At 39.4% G+C, this 27,940-nt stretch overlaps 2 protein-coding genes across 2 annotated transcripts in view; one reads left to right on the top strand and one right to left on the bottom strand.

Moving 5' to 3' along the window:
- The first annotated feature begins 121 nt into the window (after positions 1–121).
- Positions 122–16,870, top strand: itpka (inositol-trisphosphate 3-kinase A). Its single transcript, XM_042500060.1, has 7 exons — positions 122–1,202; positions 8,613–8,709; positions 9,308–9,521; positions 11,326–11,530; positions 13,001–13,102; positions 13,578–13,649; positions 15,223–16,870. The coding sequence occupies exons 1-7, from the start codon at positions 786–788 to the stop codon at positions 15,493–15,495; spliced, it is 1,380 nt and encodes a 459-aa protein (XP_042355994.1). The 5' UTR covers positions 122–785; the 3' UTR covers positions 15,496–16,870.
- A 458-nt stretch (positions 16,871–17,328) lies between these two features.
- Positions 17,329–27,940, bottom strand: part of ltk (leukocyte receptor tyrosine kinase) — a 66,069-nt gene continuing 55,457 nt past the window's right edge. Inside the window, 8 exon segments of the mRNA XM_042500984.1 lie at positions 17,329–20,416; positions 20,741–20,785; positions 20,787–20,832; positions 22,314–22,448; positions 24,921–25,022; positions 25,304–25,396; positions 26,191–26,288; positions 26,372–26,501. Coding sequence (XP_042356918.1) covers positions 19,394–20,416; positions 20,741–20,785; positions 20,787–20,832; positions 22,314–22,448; positions 24,921–25,022; positions 25,304–25,396; positions 26,191–26,288; positions 26,372–26,501 — 1,672 coding nt within the window. The 3' untranslated portion in view covers positions 17,329–19,393.

The following is a 27,940-nucleotide window of genomic DNA, read 5'->3' as shown; positions in this document are numbered from 1 at the left end:
AACAGCTGTCAGCTTCAAAACCGCACAGGAGCGTCTCCCCCTGGGTAAAAACGGCATGACAAAAAAAAGATATTCCGAACTTCCTCTTATGCCGCCAGATTTCAGTAATTGATTTTACATGTCCAAATATGGCACTTTATTTTGAAATTCCGCGCACTAATTTCAGCAGCAAATTCAATGGAAATGAAAGGTTTTTGTTTCATCAGATGGCACTGTTTGTGCAACTGAACTACAGTTTGAAGGTCTGAACACTTATTAAAGGGAGGTTTATGCAGGTGTGCAAGCGTTTTTAATTAAAAAAAATTCGATGCACTTTTTCGTGTGGCTGATTTTTACGCACATTTTGATTTAGAGGTGAAGTTCCCAGATATTTTAGGACCTTCTTCGTAGATCGGCGCAAGGCAGAAAAAACTCTCTGTAACTTTTACAAAAGTGAACCTGTCAGCTGGTTTAATTTTGCAGTCAGGAAGCGAGAAAAGGCAATGCGGAAGATGAAAAACCTTGCAGAGTTGTGTAAGTGAGTGCGCCGGCGCGCGCGTGTGTAACCGTGTAGAAGCGCGAGCCACGCCACCACCAGAGAGGGGTTCCCTTTTCCAACAGTGCGCACAGACCGGAGAGGCTGACGGAGGCTTTTAATGTGTGAAAACTCGGACGACAAACAACGAGGAAGTGCAGCAGCGGATCGACTAAACCCAAACTGAACTCTCTGGAAGTGAAATTAACAGATTTGAAGGTTAAGGAGAATCGGCTTCCTCGTGCGCTCTCACGGCGGATTAAGGTCTCCAATGCCCAAAGAGTGCAGGAGAAAGACCTCCAAGGACTTCGTGCTCTCTGGGACTGGACTGCACGAGGGGGCGCGTTCAGAGCGGAGATCAGCCGGGAAAGTATCGCAGATTTGCGATGAACTCGTTCAGACAGCCGCTCAGATCGGCCCGTCGTCCGCAGCCGGAGCGCCCACTGTGATGGATGCGCGCCGGGTACCGCAGGTCACCATCACTCCGGAGGGAGGCGGCTGCTCCCGGGAGATGCTGCAGGAGGACTGGGATGATGCTGTGGACGGTACTCTGCGCAGGAAACTATCCAACTCCTCCATCTCCTCCACGGGCTCCTCCGCTGTGGAGTCCGAGGATGATTTGCTGAGCGACAACGAGAGCAAAAGCAAAGGCATCGTAACTCTGGAGCATCTGGTGGACGCTGGAGAGGTAAGTCAACTGCAAGGAGAAAAAGATCCAGTCAAGACTGTAAGAGGCTCATTAAAGTGGCTCCATAGTTTGAGTTTTTATGGGTCACTGACAGGTTTCTCAGCAAGTCATGTCAGTGTAGTTAATGGTGTTTCACAGCGCAGAGTTCATAAAATAGTTCAAAACAATCTGTTGCCTCCCTGAATTCATTACTGTTAACTATACATGACTAAAACAACTACAGCAGGTCTGATTATATGGAGTAGTTCTTCCATGCCATATGCACAGTTACAGTGAGGCAATAATGATAACACAAGTATGTATGAAAAAGAAACTCGCACACTTAAAAATGAGAGTCAAGTACTGAAGATAAGGAACAAGATACAATGTATGCAAAGTAGCCCACTGAGCAATAGACATATTTTAAACATGGTCCCCAGGCTTTAGCCCTGTTATAGACCAGGATTCCTCAGCTACATATAGCCTGATTTGATTATTTTAAAAATAATCATTAAATATATTAAAAAATACATTCAAACGTTACATTATGAGTGTTCATGTTTTTTTTTTGCTATATACACAGATTCTGTTTACTGTTGTACTTAACCTTTTTCAACCTTCAATAACCAAATTCTAAAAGTCTGAAGACAAATAGACATAGGCATTTATCCAACGTCTTTTCAACATTAAATTGCTCTGTGGGAGAAAAATCAATACAGCATAGTATTGTGATATTTTTGCAAGGCAATGTTGTATTGATGCAGGGCTGCCAAGTATCGGTTTTTCGTTACTATTTAAATGATAAAATCAATAGTTTTTTTAGTCCATCATTGCAATTTGCTGCAATAAAAAAGCCTGAAGTGAGATGAACAGACTGAAAACTTTATGTTATTAGATTAAAACAAATACTGACAAAGTTTTCCAGATTTTGTGGTTAAAAATTGGTAATAAATTGCAACATATTTCATTTAGGCTTGTGTTGGTATTCCGGTTTCAAGGTATGCCGTGGTATTACAATTGACAGTTATCATACTGTCATTTGCTTATCTACACTGTTGAAAAAAAATAACAGACTTCACCTTGATTTTAGTACATCTCTAATGGTAGACCTTTAATGCATACTTGCATTTGGAAAAGTTGGTTTCAGGCTTTAGATATGGTAATAAAACCGTTGTTTAACAAAAAAAACATATGTTTTTATTTCTTTAGGGGTCATTGTAACTGAAACTGATAATAGTAATAATTCTGTAATACTGTGACACCACAATACTTTCATAGAAAGTTATTGTACTGTGAAAGTCTCATACTGTTGCAACCCTAATCACTATATGTTTATATTAATACTCAGCATATCGCAGCACATTAAAAATTATAATAACATTGTATCTTGACTTTCGTATCATGATAATATCGTGTTGTGGGGCCTTTGGTGATTCATACCCCTAATCTACAGAAAATATAAAAAATAAACATATATGCAGTATTTGAAAAATGAATTATCAGTAATGTAAACAGGTTGTGAAGTAATGTGGTAAACGTATGTGCCGTATCTAAAAAGTTTCCCTGCAGGATGTTTACAGATACAAAAACATTTCAAATTGCCATCTTTGACCGCCTCTAAATCTTTTTCACATCTGCACCCTTCATGATTACCCCGTTACAGTAAAGATCTGATGTTCCGAAAACAAGAAACGGTGAAGCAGAGCGACACATAAACAGCACTCAGCAAATTGCTTCCTCACAGTGTACCACTGGGATGTCTCAGCGCTGAGAGCAGCCAATAACAGCTTTGCCCCGTTTGGCAAACTTTAAGTCCCATAAACATGTCTTACAAGTGACTTCTGCAACAAAAACGTTGTGGTAAATTAGTCACTTCTTCATTTCACAAGTTATTTTGTATCTCTGGACTTATTGTTTTGAGATCTGGGAAATGTCAGTTGTCAGACGTACCAGTCAGTCATGTCACTTTCCTCCTGCTGTTTAACATCATGTGAAAAGAAAGATTAAACAACCGTGAGATCCCGGCCAGAGAGCGCAGGATAATCTCAGAGGAAATTTGATTGTCCCCATTGAAATCACATTATGTCCCCTTATGTTTAATGGGTTATCAGAGCCTTTCACATCACCTTAATGATCCCGGGCGCTGTATGAACTAAAAAGCAGTACGAAGAGGCTGCTGAAAGCTTGATAACCTTTGTCATGTGGCAAAGTGGCACATCATGTTGTTTACTGCAAAGGATCTTAAAGGCTGCATGGTACAAATTAAAACCACAGCTTTATGATTCAATATCTCAGAAACACAGTCATTTTCTTTCAATGTCATCTTTTATATTGATTTTTCACGTAGCCTGTTTGGTGGATAACTCATGCACATGCTATGCACCATTAATAATTATAATGATGCATGTTTTGCATGTTAAATGTCAGATCATGTTTTGGATCTGTAAGTAAGTCCTGACATTTATCACTATACGTCCCTCCTTCAGCACACAGACAAGTGTTGAAGGATCGCCCTTTAATTCAATAGACGCTGAGGGTGGAAATCTGTTTGACATTCTTGGCTGATAAAGCTTTAACTTGTGGCCAACAACACCTCTCAGTCTTGTTGAGCATGTTTACATGCAGATAATGCACTTTTGTGTCTTCAAGAAGCCCAAATTCCAATACTTTAGACTTAGATTTGAACAGAGCAGCATATATTTTTGCAGCTTTTTCTCGATTGTCCTCTTTTGCAGCTTTTACTCAATCGTCGTCTCTGCATGTGATTTGTTGGGAAGTGTGATTGTAGTGAGTCACCTCCTGGTTTCTGCACAACATAATCTGCTTTTCTCTGCACTATCACCACGTTAGACTCAGACTTTCATTGTGTGTGTCTGTGTGTGTGTGTGTGTGCATGTGTGTGTTTTTTATGGTGCCACCACTTCTCTTCGCCCTTTCCATACAAGGTCTGTAGCTGTCACTTTCTTTTAAACAGACCGAATACACATTGCCTGTTAAGCCTGTTGTGTTCCTGTGCAAGAGTGTGAGCGAAGAGTGTAGAGTAACATTGTCAAATCAAGTGAGGCTCAATGTGAAGGCTCTCCCAAATTAAAGTTTTGGCCAAAAACATGTTTTGTGAGGTGACCCTCAACACTTGACCGCCAGATTCTGATCAGTTTGTTCTTGAGTCCAAGTGAACGCCTGTGCCAAATTTGAGGAAACTCCCTCAAAGCCATCTTCAGATATTGTGTCACAAAAATAAGAGATGGATGCAAGGTCAGAGTGACCTTGACCTTTGAACACCAAATTCTAATCCGCTTATCACTGAGTCTGAGTGAAGGTTTGCTGTTTCCTGCGCAAGAGTGTGAGCGAGAGTGTAGAGTAACATTGTCAAATCAAGTGAGGCTCAGTGTGAAGGCTCTCCCAAATGAGCTCTTTATGGCATCACAACGTAAACTGGAAACATGTCATCTCTGAAAATAGCCGAATAGACGAAAATGTCATTGTGTAATCATGTGTTTCTGTGGTCACTTGTGAGCCCTGGCCTTTGACATTTAACAAAAAACCACTTCAGGAAGTCACAAACGCTTGTGTATCAGTACTTAGCTTTTGCCATTTCACTGCAAGTATATCACAGATTCATTCCCAATAGTGCAGAGCAAAACGCTTTTTAATGCAGACAGACAACTGGACAAACAGATAGTTTGATCATCATGCAGCAGTTTGTATCCCATTAGCACTTAAAGATGACAATACAGTGTAATATGGCAGGCATTTTTTGGCTGAATGAGTCACATGGTGTCATCATTGTTCTCGTAAAATGTATTGTTCTAAAATGGTGAAGCTCTTTGTCAGTTGTCCGTGTTTGCTGTGTTGCTAATGACTACTCTGACTGTTCAGCATGGTGTTGTGTCAGTTTGTCGTACACACAGCAGGCTGACAGAGCAGAAAGAGATCGCGTAAAGGGTTGAAGAGAGCAAAGATGAGGCTAATCCTAGAAAAAGCCTCCTGGTAATTTGTGAGAGTACAGAAAACATCTTTGTTGGTGGAAATTAACTGTACATTTACACAAGCTCTGTCCTAAAAGGTGTAATATGTAACATTCCTGCATTAAAATGTCTAAAAAAACAGCTAAACTTATATACTTTGTCTAGTCATGAACTTACATTTCTTTTTAAAAATTAGTGTACCAGTACCCTTAAAATACCAACAGAGTACTTCATTTTCTAAATTTTTTTCTACTATATGCTACCCATCATGTCAATGGCAGAACTTATATGTGTAAAATGCCACTAGGGCTGCAGTTGAATGAGATTTTCACAGTACGATAACTTTATCAGAACATATAACTGTTTAATAGTATCACAGTGTATGGTATTACACTATTACCATTATCATTGTTAAGTACAATGGCCCTTAAAAAAATGACAACATACGTTATTTTTTTATTTTTGTTGAACAACCGCATTATTATAATTGAATCTTGAAACACTTTTTAAATAGAAGTATATGTTTAAAAAGTCAGACAGGCAGTCTGAGCTTGTCACATTTTTTCCAAAACCATAGATAAGCAAATGTACATGATATGATAACTGCCAGTTTTCATGCCCTGGAATACCTTTGAATCCGGTACTCTGCCGCAACCCTAAATACTACCATACTTTCGAAAATTTTGGTTAAATCTTCGGCGTGCTGAAATGCCAACTCCATCAAAAATACTGCACTCAACTTCATCCACACACTGTGTGGGTTGTAACTGTCGTGGTGGTGGGCCAATCACATGTAGTATTATGTTGAAGAACGCTTGCATCGATTGGTTGCGAGTAAAACAATACAAATGGTCTTTTTTCTACATCGAGGTACAAAAAGAGTTAAATGCAGGAATTGTTTGACTGGAGAAGTTTCAGCACTAGTTGGTACTGGATTATTTTGGTCAATATCTTAAAAAGATATCAAGTGCCGATACACAGCCCCAGTTCAGAGAATTCAGAGAAACCTGCAATTTTATTCAAGTGCATTTCATTTGGTCACCTATTAATGGCATCATATCCCTTTAACTCCTTTGTGCGTTTTATTGTTGTGATTGAGAGACGCCTGACACTGAAATGACACACCGTGAGTTTAAGTGCAATTTTGTGATAGGTTATCTGATTTGGTATTTCTATTTTCTGTCTTTTTACTTCTGCTTCACTGCATTTCAGAGTACTGTATTGTACTTTTACTCCCCTAAATTTATTTAATAGCTGCAGTCACCAGTTAGGGACTGTATTTTATTTAGCAGAGTAGTAGGGTGGCTGGGGTGTGACTTTGTCTTTTTTTTTTTTTTTTTTTTTAATATCATGACCCTCCCCAAAGTTGCTAATATTTTTCTTTGAGCTTCCCTGAGTGATTGGACAAAAATGCATGACCCTCCTTTCATCATAAATAACCATTACAGTTTCTCACTGTGATTAAAACAAAAACATGCTTTCTAAACCCATTTGCAGGTTTTGGGGTTCTGAGGATATTTAAAATAAAGACAAAATAGTACCATTTAAGGTTGAATGGCCCTCCTTTAAGACAAATCAAAAAGTAAAACTCCATCGCCAGTGCTTTTCATATTATTTGAGTTCCTCCCCCATTTTACACCACACCCTCCCCGCCATAAATAACAAGCAGTCCCTTACTTTTAAAATCCACATTATGCCGTCACTTCCAGTTATTAACATTGTAATTCTACATAAAAAATATACAATAAGCATCTAAATATATTTTTAAGGATTAAATCAGTTTTGTCTGACCTTTTTGTCTTGTGATGCCTCAGAAAAAAAAAAACTGTGTATTTGAAGCTTCTTGTCAAGTTTTAGCTGTCTGTGAGTTGTTAGCAGTACAAGGCCAAAAAAGGTAAAACAATTCAATATTTTGTCAAGTAAAGTATCTAAATGTCTCTCAGATCTCTGCTTTCAAAACATTTTTTTCCATGCACTCTGCTTTGTTAAGTAAGCAGATGTTTTATTTCAAGTTTTAGCCTGAGAGTGAAACCAGTGTTATTCTGAGTGTTATCAGTACAAACTCTTGTGGTTTCTGTCATCAAGGCCGGCCGGGACAGCACGGCGTGAATAACATGTTAACAGCTTCAATGTCAAACTTTGTGTAAGACATAAATATTAGCAAAAGAGCTGCAGGGTCGTCATGTTTACATCATAACTCAGATCTAAGTTTCCATTCCCTGTCAGTCTGTGAAAAAGACATTACACCACATGACTCCAGACAATAAAGTTAAAGCCTTGCAGCAGTAAAACACATGCTCACCTTCACAATGTGATATTATCAGTAAACAAGCAGCACTGCAGTAAGTGAAGCATATCACCTGACATTTAAGGAGAGACTTGGCTGGCTGCTGCAGAGCTTTGTGTTTCACTAACACGAAAGTCCCTGTTTCATTTCCTGTTTTCAGTCAGAACATAAAATGACCTCTCTAAAGCTAAAAGACAGGATTTATGAATTTTCCTCTCTGATGCCTGGGAGTTGTTTTATTCTGTGTATTTTCCTTGTAATTATATGACTGCATGGAAATATGATCCTCTCTGTGTTAAAGTGTGTTATTTGAGATATGGTCAGTTTTCTGTGAGGGAATGAAACAAGCAGTTCTCCACAAGTGTGAAGCACCAGTGTGTCTCTGTGAAATACGCAAGCTGTTACTGTGTTTTTCTGTGTGTGTGTGTGTGTGTTTGTGCATAGTGAGAGACAGAGAAAGAGAAGGAGAAAGCGAGGGTGGCATGAGAAGAGTCCTCAAACAAACAGCCATAAAAAAATTAACATCTCTGCCAAAAAAAATAATTAACTCGTCAGTCATCTTTTTGTCTTTGCACAGGATTCAGCGCACACGTTGATTTGTTGCAAGCAGTCGTATGACACTAGAAAAATTCATATATTGCCCACAAGTGAGTGGGAGCAGCGAGGGACATTGTCACGTGCCATTATTTGGTGATAAACCTTCAAATTCAAATTTAAAAAGATTTAACCAAAGATGACAAATTATTCATGTTTTATTTAGTATGATATTCTATATCTATTTTGGATGTACAAACACTGTAACCAGAACATGTCTTGAGTTGTAAACTGATGTTAGATAGTAGATTTTTCTCGTTGAATCAAAGTCTGCGGCCACACCAGGCTAAAGATGCTGAATAAGAGATGCCGAGATACGAGTTTCCACAGAAATGGCATTTAACTGACCTAGATTGTACATTTCATGCAGTGGAAAACTAAAAGCCTGGCATCAGATTTACCGTGTAGAATTGCTTATTTGATCAGATATCGGTTCAGACAGTATAGGTCAGCACTTCTTCCTGTTCTCAGATTATTTGTGTGATTTAGGACACACAGATAGCCTCAAAAACACTCAATGCGTCACAGTGATTCTGTTTTATAGTATTCACCTCTGCTTGTTTTCTCGCACATCTTCTTCAGAGTAAGCCGTGGTGGAAGTTGAAGACAATCGTCCACTGGCCCTTCAGTGCTACGCAGAGGAAAAAACTGAACTGGGTTCAGCTAGCGGGGCATAAAGGTACAACCTGTTAAGGTCAATGTTGTGTTGTTGAGCTTTTTTTTTTAGCTGTATGAAATAAGAAAAACGGAGAATATGAAGTCGGACACAGACAGGGATTAAAACACTGCCGTCATGGATGATTGACATCACCACCTCTGTCTCTACAATATCTCTCCACAACGGACACAAGCATTGAATACAAAATAAATAAAGCTACAGTTGGTAACATATATACAAATAACTTTGTCAAATTACTGAAACTAAAAGAAGTCTTGGCTCAGATATTTGCTTGCTACACCAGATCATTCCAAAATATTGGCCCTCGCCCCCAAAAGCTTATTGTTGTCAAACTGATAGCCGATGGGCTCCGAGATTGTCTGTCTGATGGTCTACTGTAACAATATGGTGACAGTTTAATCAAATATGACAAAAAAACTATTTTTTAGTTCACAACTACAGTGTTGATTTTGTACATGTGACGGGAAGTCGTTTCTAGCATGCAGGCACATTACTGGACGGTCTAACAGAATCAGGGCGTCTATCTCTAAATGTCTAAACATTTTCTTATCCCTTCTGTTCCTTAATGCCTGAACTCCTATTCCTCATCTTCTCTCAGGTAACTTTAAAGCCGCAGATGAAGGCAACATCCTGAAGAAGTTCTCAGAAAACGAAATGCTGTGTTTTGAGAAGCTGAGGGATGACGCGCTGCTCCCGTTTGTGCCCGGTTACCACGGCACCGTGGAAAAAGACGGAGAGTCTTTTCTTCATATGACTGACCTGCTGGCAAACTTTGACCTTCCCAATGTCATGGACTGCAAGATGGGAGTGAGGTAAGGAAGTAAGGTGCTCATTTAATTATTTAGAGTAGATATTCAGACACTGATTCAAATTATAATCCTATTTTCTACATACAAGTGACTGTGTCAAAAAAATCTTTGTAGTTCATTTCTGCCAGAAGAGGTCATGACTTCAGACTCGACTTGCCAAATTAAAATAAGACTTGCAACTCGACTTGGACTCAACATAAATAACTTGAGACTTCACTTTGACTTGAGATTTTTGACTTGAAAATACTTGATACCTCCCGAGCCCAAACATTAAAAAGCATGTCATTTAAAATGTGCGCCACAAATCAGTTAATTTCCTGAACCAAAGAAAAATTGAATGAGTTGAGTTGACGTTGATGTAATTATTCCCAGCTAGTCAACACTTAATTCCCCACATCCACTTTGTTTGAAACGATCCCACAACAGCCAATCAAACACAAAATACAATCAAATACAAAAACTCTGGATTAACAAAACAACAATTGCTGTATGCAAATGTGTCAGAAAATTAAGGACGGAGACCGTAAAGAAAAAGCATTTAGATTTTTGTAAATTTAGTATATCATGCCTCTGCCTCTTGTTAAAATGGAATTATATTTGGTGAAGCACATACTATGACTTGTTTATAACTTGAAACTCAGCGTTTTGGACTTTAGGACTTGCCTGCGGTGATTTGGAATTTTAGTGATAATACCTGAGATTTACTTACGATTTGCAAAACAATGACTCGGCCCCTCCTCTGATTTCTGCTACACTGATTCAAAATTATGTCAGATCGTTTCCTTGTGTTTTCATACATTTGATGTTTCTGTTCATATTTAAAGCTCATGTTCCATTGAAGTGGATTAATGAGACGTGTGCAGCCTGTAGACATTACGTGCCGCCTGAAGCGTTTTTGCTCTACAAGGGAACACCTGTTATAACTGCAGGCTATATGCTTGGCTTCCTGCCACAGCGGGCGGGGTGTCTCATCATGAGCGCGCGCGCACACACACACACACACACACACACACACACACACACACTGTATATGCATGAATGCACACATAAATATATCTACTTGCTCATGCAGGTCTCTCAGAAATGTATTTCCGGTTCAGCCTACACATGTGCAATAACCTTACGCACACACACACACACAAACACACACACCCACATGCACACACACACACACACACACACACACACACAGACACACACACAATGACATACAATAGAACAAAATATTTGCTGCCTACTAAGAGTCTGTGTGTGTCTGTATTTCTGAGGCTACACACACACACGCATACAAACACACTCAGGGTGTCCCTGGAGACTCCCCTTGTCAAAAACACTCACAACCACAAAGTTGCAAAACCGCTAACTTGCACTAACACACAGACTTTCACACAGTTGAACGCTGGAGTCTCCTCTCAGCTTCCTTCTTCAGCACAGAGGAAGTGCAGCTCACAAACTGAAACTGAAATTCACATCTGTTTGCACATAACTGTCTGGTATGAACACGAACATGAATGTGCTGCAGCACTGTTTACCAGCAGAATAATACTTGTACACTGTGCTGCTGTCAACTTTTTCTGCATGAATGAACACCGTCAGAAAAGATTTTATCTCTGAAAGAGTGTCCTCTGGTTCAAATGTTCCTTTGTCAACTATGTATTTTGCATCCTAATAACTAAGGGTGTGAATGCAAGACAAGCCCTTAACCTAAACAACCATTGCTATTTACTGACATGCAGAGATCACTTTTAAAACTGACAGTAGTCTGTAAACATGCAGAGCTGAACACCTACTTCCTGTTCTGTTTCAGGACATACTTGGAGGAGGAGCTTGTTCGGGCCCGGGAGCGACCCAAACCGAGGGAAGACTTGTACAAGAAAATGGTGGAAGTGGACAGCGAGGGACCAACTCCCCAGGAGCATTCCCAACGGGGTGTCACCAAGCCTCGTTACATGCAGTGGAGGGAGACCATGAGCTCCACCCACACTCTAGGCTTCAGGATAGAAGGGATCAAGGTAGCCATAACAAACTGAACTGAGGGGCATTGAGTTTTCAGAGAGGGTCGGGACGTAAAACATGGCTGAAAACGTGGTAAAAAAGACAAAACTAGTATTTAACCGACTTTGTGGATGCAGCTTGAATGGCTCAGGCCTCCACGCTGGCCATTAATCCCTGATAATGGACACCTGATCAGGCATTATCCCTTACATGACAAGACAACCCAGACTGCTGATAATACACTGCTTTTAAGATTATGCTCAACAACCTGTGCTTTGATACAAAACACACTACAACTTTAACATCTGAACATCACACAGTGCAGCACACACATTTTCCATGAACAAAAGCAAAAATGTCTCAAAGCATGAAGCAATATAAATAGTGATAAATTACACCAAAATGACACAACTTAACATAACATAACAAACCAGAGTTGAACCGCCATTGCCACCTCGAATAATTTCAGACCTCCCTGCACAAATCTGTATTAAAGACTGTAGCAGCTTCACTGATGGACTCACTGTTCAAAGAGCTGCAGGTGATGCATGATTGTGCAGAATCTCCTGAGGATCTGCTTCTTCCATTCAGTCAGGCATTTGCATCTGAGATCTCTTGACGGCGAGCTGCTGTCCCTTTGTGCACGGCTTCATAAACAGTGCCATGCGTGATCTGCAATTAATTTATACCCCCAAATAGTTTTTATCAGTATAATCCAAAGGCAAGAAAGTAGGAAAGGCCTGCACACTGGTCTTTACGTGCCCTCTAACTGGCTAAATGCATACAGCCTGTGGGACACATGGTCCCTGATTGGCCTCACCTGAGAAGTGTTGGCTCATTCTGCTGATTCAAAAGACGTAACTTTTTTAGTTACATGATATAAGATTTTGCAAAGACTATTAATCTTGCAGCGTCACTACTTGCAAGATTGCAACTACATTCCTTTTGTGGTTGTTTCCCATCTTGCTACTGGTGGAAAATGTTACACCAAACTCCCTTTAAGAACTTTGACACATTAACAATTCATTATGTGTCTGCAGAAAATGCTGCACGTTGGAAGCACGAGGCAAAGGGTGTCCGAGTTGGAAGCATTATTGTCAATTCGGCATGAATATAATCCATAAAAATAATTACATGGATGTATTAAAGTTGCTTTACTTGATATTTTTCGGTTAACCATGAGTCAAATTACTATGTGTTATATAAAAAAAGGTTGGTTGGGACTAAATCCAAGTCAAATATTCAGACCTATTTATAGAGCGCTTTTCAGGGAACTTAAAGATGCTTTACAGAGTAAAAAGTATCAAAGAATACAAACAAAATACAAGAGTACAAATGAAAACATAATAATAGTACCTAATAATTAATTAATTGGCTGACAATAGCTGAATTAAATTAGATTTTGAAAGGTGTAAAGAATGCATGAAAATTATATCCAGTCACAAGTCAATAATTCATTTCATTTTGTAATATTTCCTCTCTTGTAGAAATGTGACGGTACATGTCGGACTGACTTCAAGAAAACCAGATCGAAGCAGGATGTCATCCAAGTGTTCAAGGACTTTGTCGAAGGGAATGTCAACATCATAGTACGTGGTGATCGCTTTACTTCTGCACACATACAGTTTATGCTATTCATATATGCAAAACATATTGTACTGTGGGTATGCACAAGGCAGGCATCTTGCAGGCATTACCTAACACACCAACTACAAACACGGCAGCTGAGTAAGCTCTCACATCCGTGTTCAGTGTTTGGACAAATATAAATTATTTTGTATACTCACTCTTTACATTTTAAACAGGTTGTGGACAGTCTGATGAATAAAAACAGCTGTGAAATGTTTGACCTGCACAAAGTAAATATTCATTGCAAATAATGCTGTTTGAGTTTTTTATTACAGTGGGAGGTTCCCAAATAGACACTGTGTCAGCACCCTTTTATGTTATAACAACTGTTTTTAGTTTATGGACTCAGATTAAAGTAGATTTTAGATTAAATTAGGGGGCTTTGGGTGGTATTTTATGATCTGTGAGTCACTGTTTTTTTTTCTTGAAACACAGAAGTCTTACCTGAGCAGACTGACGGAGATCCAGCAGGCCCTGAAGACATCTGAATTCTTCAAGCAACACGAGGTGATGACCGATCCGAACACTTTAAAACAAACATACAGCTCTGAAATTAAGTGTTGCAGCAGAAACTTTATGTAAAACTGTACTCAAGAGATTAAACACCTTTGTAAAATATATTTTCATGATGTGGTGTTGGCACATCAAGTCTGTACTTCTGTATGTTTTGTTTTAAATCTGCCATACGCTAAAAATCACAAAGAAACTTTGCACACTGAGTCTGATGGTTTTTCTTGTTCTTTTTAAGGGATTTGATGTGTAAATGTGATTGACACAATGTGAGGTTATATTATTTTTTAACATGCGTGAATTTTTAATGAAAAATGCGGACTTAGTGTGCAAAGTTTCTTTGTGATTTTTAGCGTATGGCAGATTTAAAACAAACATACAGCTCTGAAATTAAGTGTTGCAGCAGAAACTTTATGTAAAACTGTACTCAAGAGATTAAACACCTTTGTAAAATATATTTTCATGATGTGGTGTTGGCACATCAAGTCTGTACTTCTGTATGTTTTGTTTTAAATCTGCCATACGCTAAAAATCACAAAGAAACTTTGCACACTGAGTCTGATGGTTTTTCTTGTTCTTTTTAAGGGATTTGATGTGTAAATGTGATTGACACAATGTGAGGTTATATTATTTTTTAACATGCGTGAATTTTTAATGAAAAATGCGGACTTAGTGTGCAAAGGCCTTAATACGTTGGCCAAATATTACTTATCTTTAAACATATTTTTAGTGGCTTTTTTAACATACAGATGAGCCACACAACAATATGGGAAGAAAACTACGAAGAAAAAGAATAAATATATGCAGGCGTATTCACAAACAGGCAGGATTATCTCATTTTGATGGGTTACAAAGACAGAAAAAGATACAAGTTAAGCTAATAAATGTAACTTACTCCATTTGGAGTTATATCCAGGAAGGTGGGATTTAAAGCTCAGCTCTTATGTGATCCATATAAAGTTTCCAAATTTAATTAAAGTTATTAGAGGAGCCACATATTGTTAAACTCAATTTCCCAAGATGTCACATGTGGACAGTGGGTTTACTTTTAATAGTCACCACTTTGTAATAAAGAATAAAACCTTTCATTTTTACACCTGAACATGGCTGTGCAAAATCAAAATTGAAAACAACATAACAAACAATGCAGCTGATTTGTTTTGTAATGTTCATTGCTCACTACCTCAAGCTAGGGATGTCCTTTTTGTGGAAACAATCTGTCACACCTAATTGGCCAATGGGAAATGCTGCGATAATTCAATAATTAAGTCCCAACGTCCTCAACAAGTACTTCGTAATTAACAGTGCTGTAACTTGTTACTCTTGTTAAAATTTGTAAAATTTGCATACCATATCAAACTGTTAACATTTTAAATATTTTTAACAAGTTTTAACTATAAACTTTGATCAGGGTTTGTACCTTTTTGTGTAAGAATCAGCTGAAGAATGATTTGGCACCTTGTTTTTATACGGATTAGTGTATTGTGCTTTTGTTACCAGCAGGAATGAATGAATATAATCAGATGAAGGAAAAGCAGAAGCTCATATGAAACCCTTCTTTTTTCCGCAGGTCATCGGCAGCTCTCTCCTTTTTATCCATGACCACACCAGCAACGCACAGGTCTGGATCATTGACTTTGGAAAGACAACAGCGTTACCAGAGGGCCAGACGTTAAAACATAACGTTCCCTGGCAGGAAGGAAACCGGGAGGACGGCTACCTGTGGGGGCTGGAGAACCTCATCCACACTCTGGAGTCTGTGAGGGATGAAGAGGAGAGCGAAGAAAACTTTTGCTCAGTGACCAAAGAAAACAACCAAACAATGGAGACAGATGGTCAGTGACCTGGAGATGAAGTGAAGTCAAACTATGTTAATGGACACCACAGAGAGGGGGGGGGTTCAAATGTGTTGATCTGAGTGCTTGATGATAAATACTGAAAAGATTGCAGAAATGCTACAATGAAGAACGTTTTTAAGTTTTATAAAAGCCACTGACAGAAAAGACACAATGGACACTGAACAGGGAGACGCAAAGGGTTTGTCACTAGTTACTGAACGATTGAGCAAATGAACTGACACTAATTCAACTTCCTGCAAAACGAACAGAAGTGAAAGTGTAGGGATTCTGCATTTCAGTTTCAGGGACAGGGTGTTACACGTGAAGGAAATACTCAAGAGATACGAATCAAAACAAGGAAAGAGTGAGCAATCACAAGTCCTCAGTTCTCCTTATTAACATCAAACCTTCAGCCCTGATGTTACATCTCAGCCCAGTCGCCAGAAAGAAATGTTGGCACTGAATGTTTATGCAAACTACAGATATGTTACAGTTTTACGTTTTAAGTTTTTTTTTTTGGATCGCTTTAAGGTAATTTTGTGTCTCTGTCGTTGTTTTGTGCCTTTCTGTAGTCATATGTGTATCTTTGAGACAATTTTCTGTATTATTGAGATGATTTCGTGTCTTTTGTGTCATTTTAGTTGTTTTGTCTTACTTTGAAGTCATTTTGTGTCTCCCTGTGGTTGGTTTGTGTGTCTTTTTAATCGCTTTGTGTCTCTTTGTGGTCTTTTTGTATCTGTTATTTGTTGTGTATGTGTTCACTTAGGTGACATAAAGTGATACAGATCTGATAACATGTATAGGAGTTGGCTCGGTAGTTGGAGATGTTGGTGGAAGGCATGAGACCTTGGCGAGAAGGCTGCCAAGCTGCAGACCTCTCTAAGAGACCAACAAACAACAAAACCGGTAATTTCATAACAAGAAATCTTGGCATTTCCAGCATTGACTGTGCCACAAAAAACAGGTTTTTTATGCCAAAACAGGATCTTCTAACCATTACCAAGTTTGTGCCTAAACATAACCACCTGCTATTTGCAGCATTGTTGAGACATACAGAAACACCACTACATAACAAATATATGCAACATATCTGTGGTTTGCAGAAACACATAATGCCAACATTTACTCTGGTGACTGGGTTGCACATCAGTTATATTAAAGGAGAAATTCTGTGCAGTATGAAACTCACAGACCTCACAGTCACATGACTACAACACATAACACACTCTCAATATAATACTGCATACTGTGTAATGATTAGAGTGCATTATCTGTGTCACTGTTCTGACAAACTCTTATTGTATATCAGTTTATATTTCTTTTAATGATTTTATTGCTGTAATCAAACTTGTGATTGTTTTCATTTTTTTAATTTTAACACATTTTGTTTGGTCTTGGTCAGACATGTGCAAATGAAATGAAAATGTATATGTAATTAAAAAAGGGCAAATTGTTATTTTTTTGTTTCAATAGTAAAAACACTATTGTGGTATCTTTAAGATATACTGTGCAAGAATTTACTTAAATACCTATATACTCATACAGAAGTAATCCCACTCAATCATCAATTATAACCCACTGGAGGCGTGTTGGTGTCAGGGTGTTAAAAAAGGTGGCAACCAGGTGCCAGACTGTAATCAGCAGGTATACAAGAGACACAGCGCCAAAAAAAAAAAAAAGCAAAAAAACAGCAAATATAGTGAGGGAAAATGCAAAGCAACTGTAAATCTGGGACTGTCTTGCGTGTATACAAACAGTAACCAACAATCCTGCATATTATACCTTTAATAAAAGCTCAGGCAGGAATCACTCTGTGTCACTGATCAAACTCACTCAGATAAGATCAATATATGCGGATTTATTTGGGGCACAGTTAGGTTAGATCAAAGTGTGACAGACGGTGCATTGCATAGAATGTCTTTGCATTTTTGGTTGAGGAAAAACACCTTCAGCTACATGAAGAACAGAAAAAAACTACTTTCAATGAGTGTGAAATAAAATACATCAGGCCATAAAAAATATACACTGTGAGCAAGATAAGGATGATTACTTTTTCTTTCTCTGTAAAATACACTCCAGATTAATCAATAGTTTGAGATGGCACAAATCAGTAAGTGTTAAGAAAACAATCAGAGCCTTTAGGTAAGTTTCTAAAAGTTTTTTTCAAGTTGACTGAGCAACACTCACCAATATCAGCAGGCCCGAGCATAAAAACATACAGCATACACCCCTTATATGAATGTAACAATCCATTCAACACACTAAAAAATAAAGTATCAACAAGTTTACCCTCAAAATAAAGACACATATTGAATACAACTAATCGATTAAATAAGAATAACCTGAAAACATAAACAGTGAATAGACATTTGAACTGTAAGAACTGAGATACCTGCTGCAGCGTGCTTCGTATCAAGGCGTCAAATACCTCCCCCTGCTGCGTAAACATGGGTACTACCAGAACTACATCGGTGGGTGCAGTGCAGTGGTATTGAATGGCAGTGATTGACTACAAATACAGATCCAACATTAACATAAATGAATACAAATAAATGATAAAAAAAAAAAAAAAAACTACATATGTTATGGGTTAGTCCAGTGTACGGAGGTGAGTACAAAAATAGCAATTTTTTTTTACATCTGCATGGTCTACAAATTCTACACGCTTACACATTTATTAGACTTCCTGTGGTCCAAGTAAATATTGGAACATGGGGAAAGAGAGTACTCAAAAATAATCAAAGTTTATGTAGTTTGACAAAAAAAAAATCTCAGCACAAATGTCAAATACTTTCATAAGGAGTCAGTGATTATCACAAACTATTTAACACCTAAAGGAAAATGTTTATTTCAGAGCGTTCGATGAAAAAATCAACACCTCTCATGTCTGTACAATGAATCTGGCGCTATTTTCAACAAATGATTAGCTTAGCTTAGCATAAAGACTGTAAACAATGAGAATTAGGTAGCCTGGCTCTGTCCGAAGGTGAAAATATCTGCACCTCAAACGACAGCCAGAGAAAGATTCACATTTGACACGTAACGCTGTCTTGAAACAAAAACAGGGTTTATGATCACCTCTTGTACCCCTTGTTATGACGTGACTGAAATTCTATACTTAACAAAACTAAACCATCTCCGTGGACAACTGCGCAAACTTCTTCCACTAGGAACTGTAGAAAACACAAATGAGGGAAAGCTCTGTTGGGAGAAAATCAAAGACATGTTATTGCTTATGCTGGCATTTGCGTTTTCACATTATTTAGGGTGAAAGCAAATCAGAATAGTTGCAGTGTACCATGGTGTACTTTAAACTCCTAAAGTATGCATACAGTAATAAATGAAACTGTTTTAGTAACTTATGAAATTAAAAATGATGAAAAATAAAAAGGAAATTTTAAAAAAAGCTGAGATTCTTTTCCCAGGGGCTCAATATTTTTGACTTGTTATGGTCATACTGTACACTGAATAGAACAAACTCCAACTTCACTATAATGCAACAAACCACCAAAGCTTTCATGAGAGAACAAAAACAAATAGGTAGAAAATGAGTCCAGCTACAGCAGTTATTCATGGCAACCTTCACCAGCAACGTGGAAATTGAGAAAGAGCTGGGTCACATGTCATCCAGTGTTTCAACTTCAGTGTTTCAGCTACAGTACCAGTGTACCAGAGGCCCAGATAAGAGCTCTGAGTCCAGTGTTGGCTCTCTGTGTCACAGTGTAGAGGAGTGTTTGTGTTTTCCAGCATTCCAGGAGCTAAAATAATTTGATGTTGTGGCTCTCAGACCGTGTTGGAGCCCACGTGGTCATGCTTTTTGTTCCAGAAACCCAGAGGAACTCGGGTTGTGAGAAAAGGTGACATTTACTTTTAACATCAACCAAAACCCCTGTTACGATAATCTTAGATAGGAGTAACGCTGAGGTCTTCAGACAGAGAAAATCCTGAGTCTCGGTCGCGTGTGGGTTTCTCAGCTTTGGTGTGTCTCCTCACGTCCTCGTGTCCGTAGCTGGCGTGACGCTTCAGCAGCAGCTTGGGCATACAGGATGAGGAGGTGTGGAGGCCTAACGCCAGCCCCAGGCTCGTCCCTGAGGAGACACTGGGGGCAGAGCTGGTGTTTGTGATGGCTTCTGGGGCTTTGGGCATAACCAGGGGCAGGCTCTCCGCCTCGTAGCTCTGCTCATCGTACGCATAGTTGACGTTGCCACAGGGGAAACTCTGGAGCTTTGCCAGGTCCATACCTGCTTTTGAGGAGCCACCTGATGGGGTCTTATGGGAGGATGTGGGCGGGGCAGCTGGAGCCTGGCAGGACGGGGACGGGGTGGAGGAGGCGCAGAGGCTGGCAGGGCTAAGGTGGGAGCTGTCGCAGCCAGCCTGGTTGCTCTCTGAGGTTGTGTTGACGGCGGAGGAGGCGGAGCTTGAGAGTGGCATCGACTGAGTGTGAGCAAGTGTCTTCTTCCCCCGGAAGTTTTCCAAAACCCAGGAACCATATGTGGGGTTCCAGAGGTTCTTGGTCTTGTTCTTCAGCCTCTGGCTCCCTGAGGACGAGCTGTTTCTGGAGCACGGTCGGTGCGGAGGCGGCTCAGGGTGGAGCCAGTGGCCTCCTGCTGACACACCAGGAGCGGGAACAGACTCAGCCCAGGACGGCTCCAGAGCCTCGCGGCACGATGTCACCTCATGGTGGACAGGTTGGGTCCTCTGGAGAAGCAGACGAGGTTTTGTAGGCTGGGGGGGTAGAGGGGTGGGACCCAGGGCGAGAGAGGAGAGACCAAGCTGGGGAGAGGAAGCCTGGGAAACAGAATGGGACACCAGGAGTGGAGTGAGGCTGGTGGAGGTGTGGTCTGAGGGACGGATTATTGTGCATCCATCGTCCTCTGTGGAGGGGGAATATTCCACTGGAAGAGGTGTGTTAATTACATCTGGGTCCTGATGGAGAGCAGTGATGGGGGGAGGGAATAAAAAAACAGAATGAAGAAAGGAAGAGTAAATTAATATAATAATAATAATAATAATAATAATAATAATAATAATAATAATAATAATAAAATAATAATAATAATACATTTTATTTATACAGCACTTTTCAAGAAACTCAAATATATAATAAATAATAATAAAATACACAACATGACAATTCTCATGACATTAATTAAATGTTAAAAGCAGTTATTGCATATATATATATAAATACATTTTTTCACACAAATCTCAATTTTGTGTATGCGCAGACGGGTGTGATATAGAGCGTACCTGAGAACAGTAGTTAATTCTCTCCAGGATAGTGGAGAAGTTTGGGCCGGTGCTCAGGACAGTGCTGCCAACACTGGGTCATGATCCGGTAACTACATACACATTAACAGACATTGTTTAAGATGAGTACGCAGTATAGAAGTCTACATAGGTCTATTAAGAACCTGTAAGCCGCTCTGACCCTGGACAGGTACGGATTCGGGTACATGTTTCATTATGGTCTGGTCCTATTCAATTACTGCAGGTCTGTAGGTTCTTTGTTAATTTTGTCGAATACCTGAGTGGATCCAAGAACACCTGTGATCAGCGCTGATCAAGAGGGAAATGCATAAACACTGTGTGTGTAAGTTGGCTCTGATTAGGCTGGTTTAGGATCAGATTACAAGAATAAGCAGCAGAGCCAGCAAGTTGGAGTCGGAGAGAAGGAAAGATTGATAGTGAGCCCCACAGTATTCACAACTCGGAAAAACCCTTTTGCTTTATTTGATCAGTGTGTTAAGGACCAAGGAAATAATCAAGGAATGGAAACATGTTCAGATGTTATGACAGCTTCAAAGGTATGGAGTCAGCACTTTTTCTGTTAAATTATACTTTGGTGCCTTTCGGAAAATGCAAACCAGATTTCACTGTGCATGTGTTGCATCCCAATAAAATGATATAATATGAAGCTTCAAATTCTCTTTTTAACCCCTCTAAGGTAGGCTGCTGCTTTCTGTTTGCCGAGCTTGTTATCATGTATAAGTGATAATGTAAGCGCAGCTTTTTCAGAGCTACAAGACCAAGTCAATTCAAGTCAGTTTTAATCTATAAATCCCATTATCACAAATCATAATTTGCCTAAGAGGGCTTTAAAGCATATGACATCTCTCTGTCCTTGGAGCCTCGCAGTGGATAAAGAAAATCTCCCACCAAAAAACACTTTTACAGATTTAACTTTGCATGTTGTGCTCTGCTCCAGGAGCTACACACTGAGACACAATATTTCTCAGGAGAAAGCAGAAGTTTTGGAAGGAAACTCAGAAGTTTCACAGCTGAGGCCAAACATACTGTGATCCCTGTGTGTTTCCTGTGTTCCCCCCTCCCTCGCGGCCTGCCTTCTTCTCACCTCCATATCTGTGCCACACTGCCCCTTTCCTTTTCATCATCATTCCCATCGGAGAAACTCCCTGGACCCACTCCTTCATCTCCACCATTCATGTTTTTGTAATTAACTTCATCCTCTTTGATAAAATCACACCTGTGTCCCGTGTCTGTGCTTGGGCCCAAACTCTCCACTCACAGCAAAAAGTTTCTGAGAAGAACACATAAGTATTCATCTTTTTTTTCACCCAACTACTTTTCTTCCTCCCTCATGTCCCCTTAGGGACTCTGTGCTGTTAAAAAAATACATGAGGCAGAGGAAGAACTTTCAGAAAGTCAATTCAGTTCACACAAATCCACACCGACGTTGGCAGGCAAAGCAGAATCTGTGCCATTATTTCTAAAATCATCCCTAAAATCATTCCAGCTGTACCCTGCTCATACTTCACATGCAGGCTCATTTCTTTTTTAAGTGTTTCCTGTCATTACTCACACAGGCCCTGGACAGCTCTTTGGAGGATCCATTCTGCCTCCACTGGTGACAAACTCCAGCACCTCCTGGTTGGTTTTACAGGGATACGGCATGTAACCCAGAGAGAGGATCTCCCACAGCAGCACTCCGAATGACCTGCAGGGGGAGAGACAGACCAACAACTGAGCAACAACTGTGCTGACTCTGGTAAGTGTATGACATGTGGAACTTTGCCTGCTCTGACTTCCCTCAAATACCAGGATGTAATTGTGCATTGGTTAAAATCAGATATTGAATCTAATATTAAGGCATTGGATTCTTCTTCCTGTTATTATTTTTAATTTATTTATTACCTATATCTTCATTCATTCATTCATTGTCCGTAACCGCTTGTCCTCGTAAGGGTTGCGGGGGGCTGGAGCCAATCCCAGCTGTCATCAGGCGGAAGGCGGGGTACACCGTGGACAGGTCACCAGACTATTGCAGGGCCGTTACCTATATCTGTATTTATTTATTTATTTATTTATTGTGTTATTATTTTTATTTATTCCCATTTCAATATTCATTTATCTGCTAATTTGGTTTATTAGTTTACTTGTTTATTTATTAATGCAATTATTTATTTACTTATTTTATAATTTTACTGATCTTTTCCTCTAAGCGTGTTCTTGGTCCCAGGAAAACTCAGACAAATAAGGATATGCAAAATGCAGGGTCGTGTGTGCAAGTTCTACTATGTGTTATGTACATGCTAAACTCCTTAAAAAAAGATATTTTTTAAAAAACAGGTGATGAATTACAAAAAGCTGAAATTTACCTCATTTGTGTCTACACACAAACCCTCCAGTAGACTTCTGTGTAGTTTCATCTTCTGACAAATGAATATTTGAAGGTCATTTTGGGCTGATGTTAATAGTCAACTTGACCAGCTAAAATATAGCAAGCAGGAATGAGTTGACGGACATCAGAGTCGATGTATGAGGGCGACGCTCACGTTGTTGAGCCAGAGCTCTCATTCTCAAGCCACAGTTCTCGACCTCTGAGACGTGACTGGCTGATGGCAAAGCACATAGGAATCGTCTGCCATCTCTACAGATAATATTTTAGAGAATTCGACCCGGCAAAATGTATATTCAAAAGAAAACAAATAGGGGGAGCAGAGAGGGAGAGAATAAAAAAGAGAATAGACCATTGCCACAGCCTAATTACTTGGCTAAGCATTCCTTTTCATGCTTGGATTATTTTAATTTATCTTCAGTTTCACTGAATGTTTTCTGTACACACAAGAATATATGTGAAAACTGTTAATATGGTTAAACCCATTACGTCAACAAGTAGAGTCAGCCTACAAAATGAGTGGTTTGCGTGGACAGGATGGCCTGGGATGGTGTCAAATTCCTGGACAGAATGATTGTTTCACTCTGCTCTACAGTTGTTTACGGGGTTGAGTTCTGGTAACTGGACTGAGAGTCACAAGCCTGATCTGTTTTACGATTTTTTCTGGGTCGCTATGTTTCTGGTAAATGACTTGTCTTCTTAACAACTTTAAGCTGGAAGGAGGAATGTTCCTCTCAGAGTCCTTGGCGTTGTCAAATTGTATCCTGAACATATTACCATCAAGTTTGTTGTGAGTTTTATTGACAACCGTGTAAATCATCCACATAAAAGTTCTGAATGTAACTCTAAAATTCAACCCTGATCTCTAAAAAAACATGTCTTCTAGTCTGCGTGTGACATTCTGTTCACAAGATGATCACTTAACGCACTGATATTTAGATTTTGAGTCTCTGTAGGGCTGTGTGGTTTTGTTTAGGAGTGAAATCCCTTGGTTTGTAAAATCTCTCTCAAAATTTACTAATGCACAACATGTATAAGCTTACTTGAATAATACATGCAACGTAGTGACAATTACCATAAACACAAAATATTGAGCCTTAAACAAAGGCGTACAGATCAGTGTCAGTTGAAAGTAATACGCTAACAAGAGCTCTCAAAGCCAGTAAAAGGGAAACGGTAGGTGGGTTTCCATTATAGATTTGCGCAAAAATTAAGCAATATTTTCAACATGTCGATAAAACACAATTGCGAGATGACTGAATTTCCACTGAGTGATGTTGTGCGATTTCTTCTCTCGCAATAACATTCCAAGAAGCATAGCGATGGATGTCCAAAACACTATCAGTTATTTCTATTGCAATAATGCAATCTAATGGTCGCCCCCACGTATGAGAGATTTCTGGGAGGTGATAGTCCACGATTTCACAGAGGAATTGTGGATTCAAAACTTCCAGATGATCTGCTCAATGTTTGAAGAACTATGTGATGCAATAACACCTCTTGTAGCGCCTGCTGCATCAAGCCTGAGGGAGCCCGTTCTGACCGACAAGCACATAGCCATAACATCAAGTGACCTATAAAAGCAAGAAAAGTGTTTCCATTGCAGTGTGCAAAATATGGCTTTTTTGAATCGCCTGAAATACCACCTCATGTGAGCGTAAAAAACTTTTTTAAATGGGAGGTTTTTTTTGAGTTGACTTGTTTCCACTAGGCGTGTTTTAGATTTGCAGTTTCATTTTGCACAATTGGCGGATTAATGGAAACCCGCCTTGATGTGTTTATTATTCATACCATGTATCAGTCTTGCAGGTGAAGATTCCCTCCATGAAGGCCTCTGGTGGCATCCATTTAACTGGCAGCATGGCACGTCCACCTTTCCTGTAATAGCTGGCTCTAAGGAACCATTAGAAAGATCTGATTTAGGAACATCCATTTACCATTGGTTTAGAAGAGAAGGTAAAATACCACAAGGACATGAACTCTGTAAGTAAGTTTTGAATCTGGCCCCTGCCGAGGATAATCAGATCGCTTTTCAAATGGTCCCATATTTTCCACATCAACTCAGTGCAGCCCGAATTTGAGCTCCCATGAGAGAAATTATCGTAAGTCATCCTGTATGCTTCTCTTTGTGGTCTGCCGTGCAGCCTGTAATGATGCAATTCTAGCATACAAACCTGTATATATCTCTTGCCATCCCAAAGTCCCCAATTTTGGCCACTCTGTCTGGTCCAGGGCAGGTAAGCAGGCAATTTCTAGCAGCAATGTCTCTGAAAATCACAAAATCTGTTACTTAACGTGCCCTTGTGATGGAACTTAACTCTCTGACTTTCAATATTCACTTAGTGTATAATAGGAAAGGAATGCAAGTATGTTTTTTTAAGATGTGTTGAAAGATAACCAATTTTTTTTATAAAGGAGACTGAAATGAATACAAACATAGAAATCAGTTTTTACCTGAATTTACATTTACCTATAAGTTGTGATGTTTACTGCTGCTACAATATACAAGGTTAGGTTTTCCCATATTTAATAATACCTAGATGAGAAGTTGGGGCTGTACTTATTACTTATCTATAGTCAGTGTATTACCTACAGTGGATGGTGATCGGCGTACCCCCAGTTTGGGATAAGCAGGCAGGAGTACTGACACCTGAGCTTAGCAGTGTACTTACTGTTTATGTCTAAGAAGTCTGGTGGTTAGATAAAGCAGTGAACTTAAACTGATATTGATTTTTTTGTTGGCTTAAAGACATTTTGCTGCTGCACCTGTCCACAGCAGTACATAGCTTAGCTTCCGTAACTGTACTCCTGCCTCCTTCTGGCATCTACTGTAAGTAATACACTGACTATTGATAAGTATCTCATACAACCCCACTTTAAAAAAATCCTCCTGGATCTAGCATAAATATTGAATCCTTCTGATATGATCCTCATTTAACTGTTGCAGTAGAGAGGTCATTCTTACAGCCTACAACATTTTGTTTTTGTATTGTTGATCCTCCAAATTCCATGTATATTTCAAGTGAGCTCTTAGCAGTAACAACTGGTTGTGGATCTGAACCTGTGTATGAAGTGATTCTCCTCCAGGTAACGACAGCCAAAGGCGATATCTCGGGCCATCTGCAGCAGCTCCCGCATGGTGAGAGTAGACGTCTGGCCCTGGATACAATAAAGCTCAGTTCAGTGAACCACACAAACACAGTGTGCAGCACACATCCGAGATACAAGTGGTACAGACGTACAGCTCGTGGCCTGTTCTGTCTCAAGAAGCTCTTCATGTCACCTCCGGTCATCAGCTCCAGCAGGATGAAACGTGGCAGGATGTTCAGACTGACACCGATGCAACGCACAATGTTGTCATGGTTGAACTTGCTGCGTGGACAAACATTAAAAACACGAGGGTTAACAGGACAGCACTTGTGTGTGTTATTCATATAAAATGTGCTGTGTCTTTATGTATTTGCCTGCTTGAAACAACTTGCCAGAAGAAAGAAAGGCATGAAAATGTAAATGAGAGAACGAAAAAGAGAAGATGGGTGTTGCTGGTCCGCACTAACATTACAACAATTTGACTTTACGATCCTTACGTACATTTCAAGACTGCTGAGGTTTATTAATATTTTTCAAAAACTGTAGCGACAAATCTTTCCATCTCTTACTTATTTCTGACTGCCGCACACCTGGAAACCTTACGTGACATGTCATGATCTGGGGCATAACTGCATATTTAGCAAGATTTTTAACACAGTGATTTTTTAAATGTTTTGCTTATTTCCTCTGTTTTAATATGTTTGAAAATAAAACATAAAATGTAGTCAACGTAAGCGCAACATTGGCTCACTTTATATATATATGTATATATATAATTATTTTATGTAGCAAAACAATACAATAAACAAATCTTAGGCACCCACTTTGGGAAACTTTGCTATAAAAGACAATAAATACTGTCAAATGCGTCCCTGATTTCCTTGAAATGTATGAAATTTTGGGGGGCTTTGACATCAGTGCACTTTGTATTATACATGGGTATGGTTTAAAGATCCATGACTGATCTGATTCCACTTGTAAAAGTGGTCTTCAGTACAGTTCTTGTGTACTCGCCGATCATTTGCTGAAAGTTATTAAAACCAACGGTACTGAAACATGGAAGTGGAGTGCTTTTTAACATCAAAAGCAGTCAGGAGTAAAGTTGTAAAGGCATTTTTCAACACTCTCCTAAAAACATCTGCATATGTGCGCAGCATGCACAGATCTTATGAGTGTTAAATCAGGAAGACATGGGAGAGGGTAATTTTTGACTTTCCCCAATATATTAAAAAATGTATGAATAATAGGAAGGCTGACTTCACTGTATGGCCTTGGAATTTTTTACACTGTAGCACATCAAAATGTTATCCAGATGATGACGCAATAGTCCTTAGGTACAGAACAACATTACTGATGTGAAAGCTGAGCAGCGGCGGAGTTGGGACGAGGAGCATTTGCTCTCAGGCACAGTACATATAGTACATTTGTACTACACCCTTATTAATGAAAGCAACTACAAAACCAATTCAAGCTTTAGCCAATCTGCAAGTGAAGATTGGAGGCTGCACAGGGAGATAACCATCAGTGTAAATCAAGTTTTGAGTTTGAAAAAAATCCTGATTTGGTGCCTTCTCAGTTTGAAATATTCTCTCCAACTGCTTCAGCAAATTCTGAGCAGTGTGATACTGTAAAAAGGGGCTTGTCAACTTTTTTTTGGTGTTTTGCTGAAAGGCTTTATCTGTATCTTTGGCTGTCAGGGTGAAATCTTTTTCACAGATGAA

The sequence above is a fragment of the Plectropomus leopardus genome, chromosome 14 (genome assembly GCF_008729295.1).
Source record: "Plectropomus leopardus isolate mb chromosome 14, YSFRI_Pleo_2.0, whole genome shotgun sequence".
NCBI lineage: Eukaryota > Metazoa > Chordata > Actinopteri > Perciformes > Serranidae > Plectropomus > Plectropomus leopardus.
The sequence above is the reverse complement of the archived record's forward strand: the minus strand, read 5'-3'. Positions and strand labels throughout refer to the sequence as shown.

Coding starts and splice junctions, on each gene's coding strand:
- itpka (XM_042500060.1), top strand. CDS start 786: ATGCCCAAAGAGTGCAGGAGAAAGACCTCCAAGGACTTCGTGCTCTCT. Junction 8,710..9,307: donor TCAGCTAGCGGGGCATAAAG/GTACAACCTGTT, acceptor ATCTTCTCTCAG/GTAACTTTAAAGCCGCAGAT. Junction 13,650..15,222: donor AATTCTTCAAGCAACACGAG/GTGATGACCGAT, acceptor TTTTTTCCGCAG/GTCATCGGCAGCTCTCTCCT.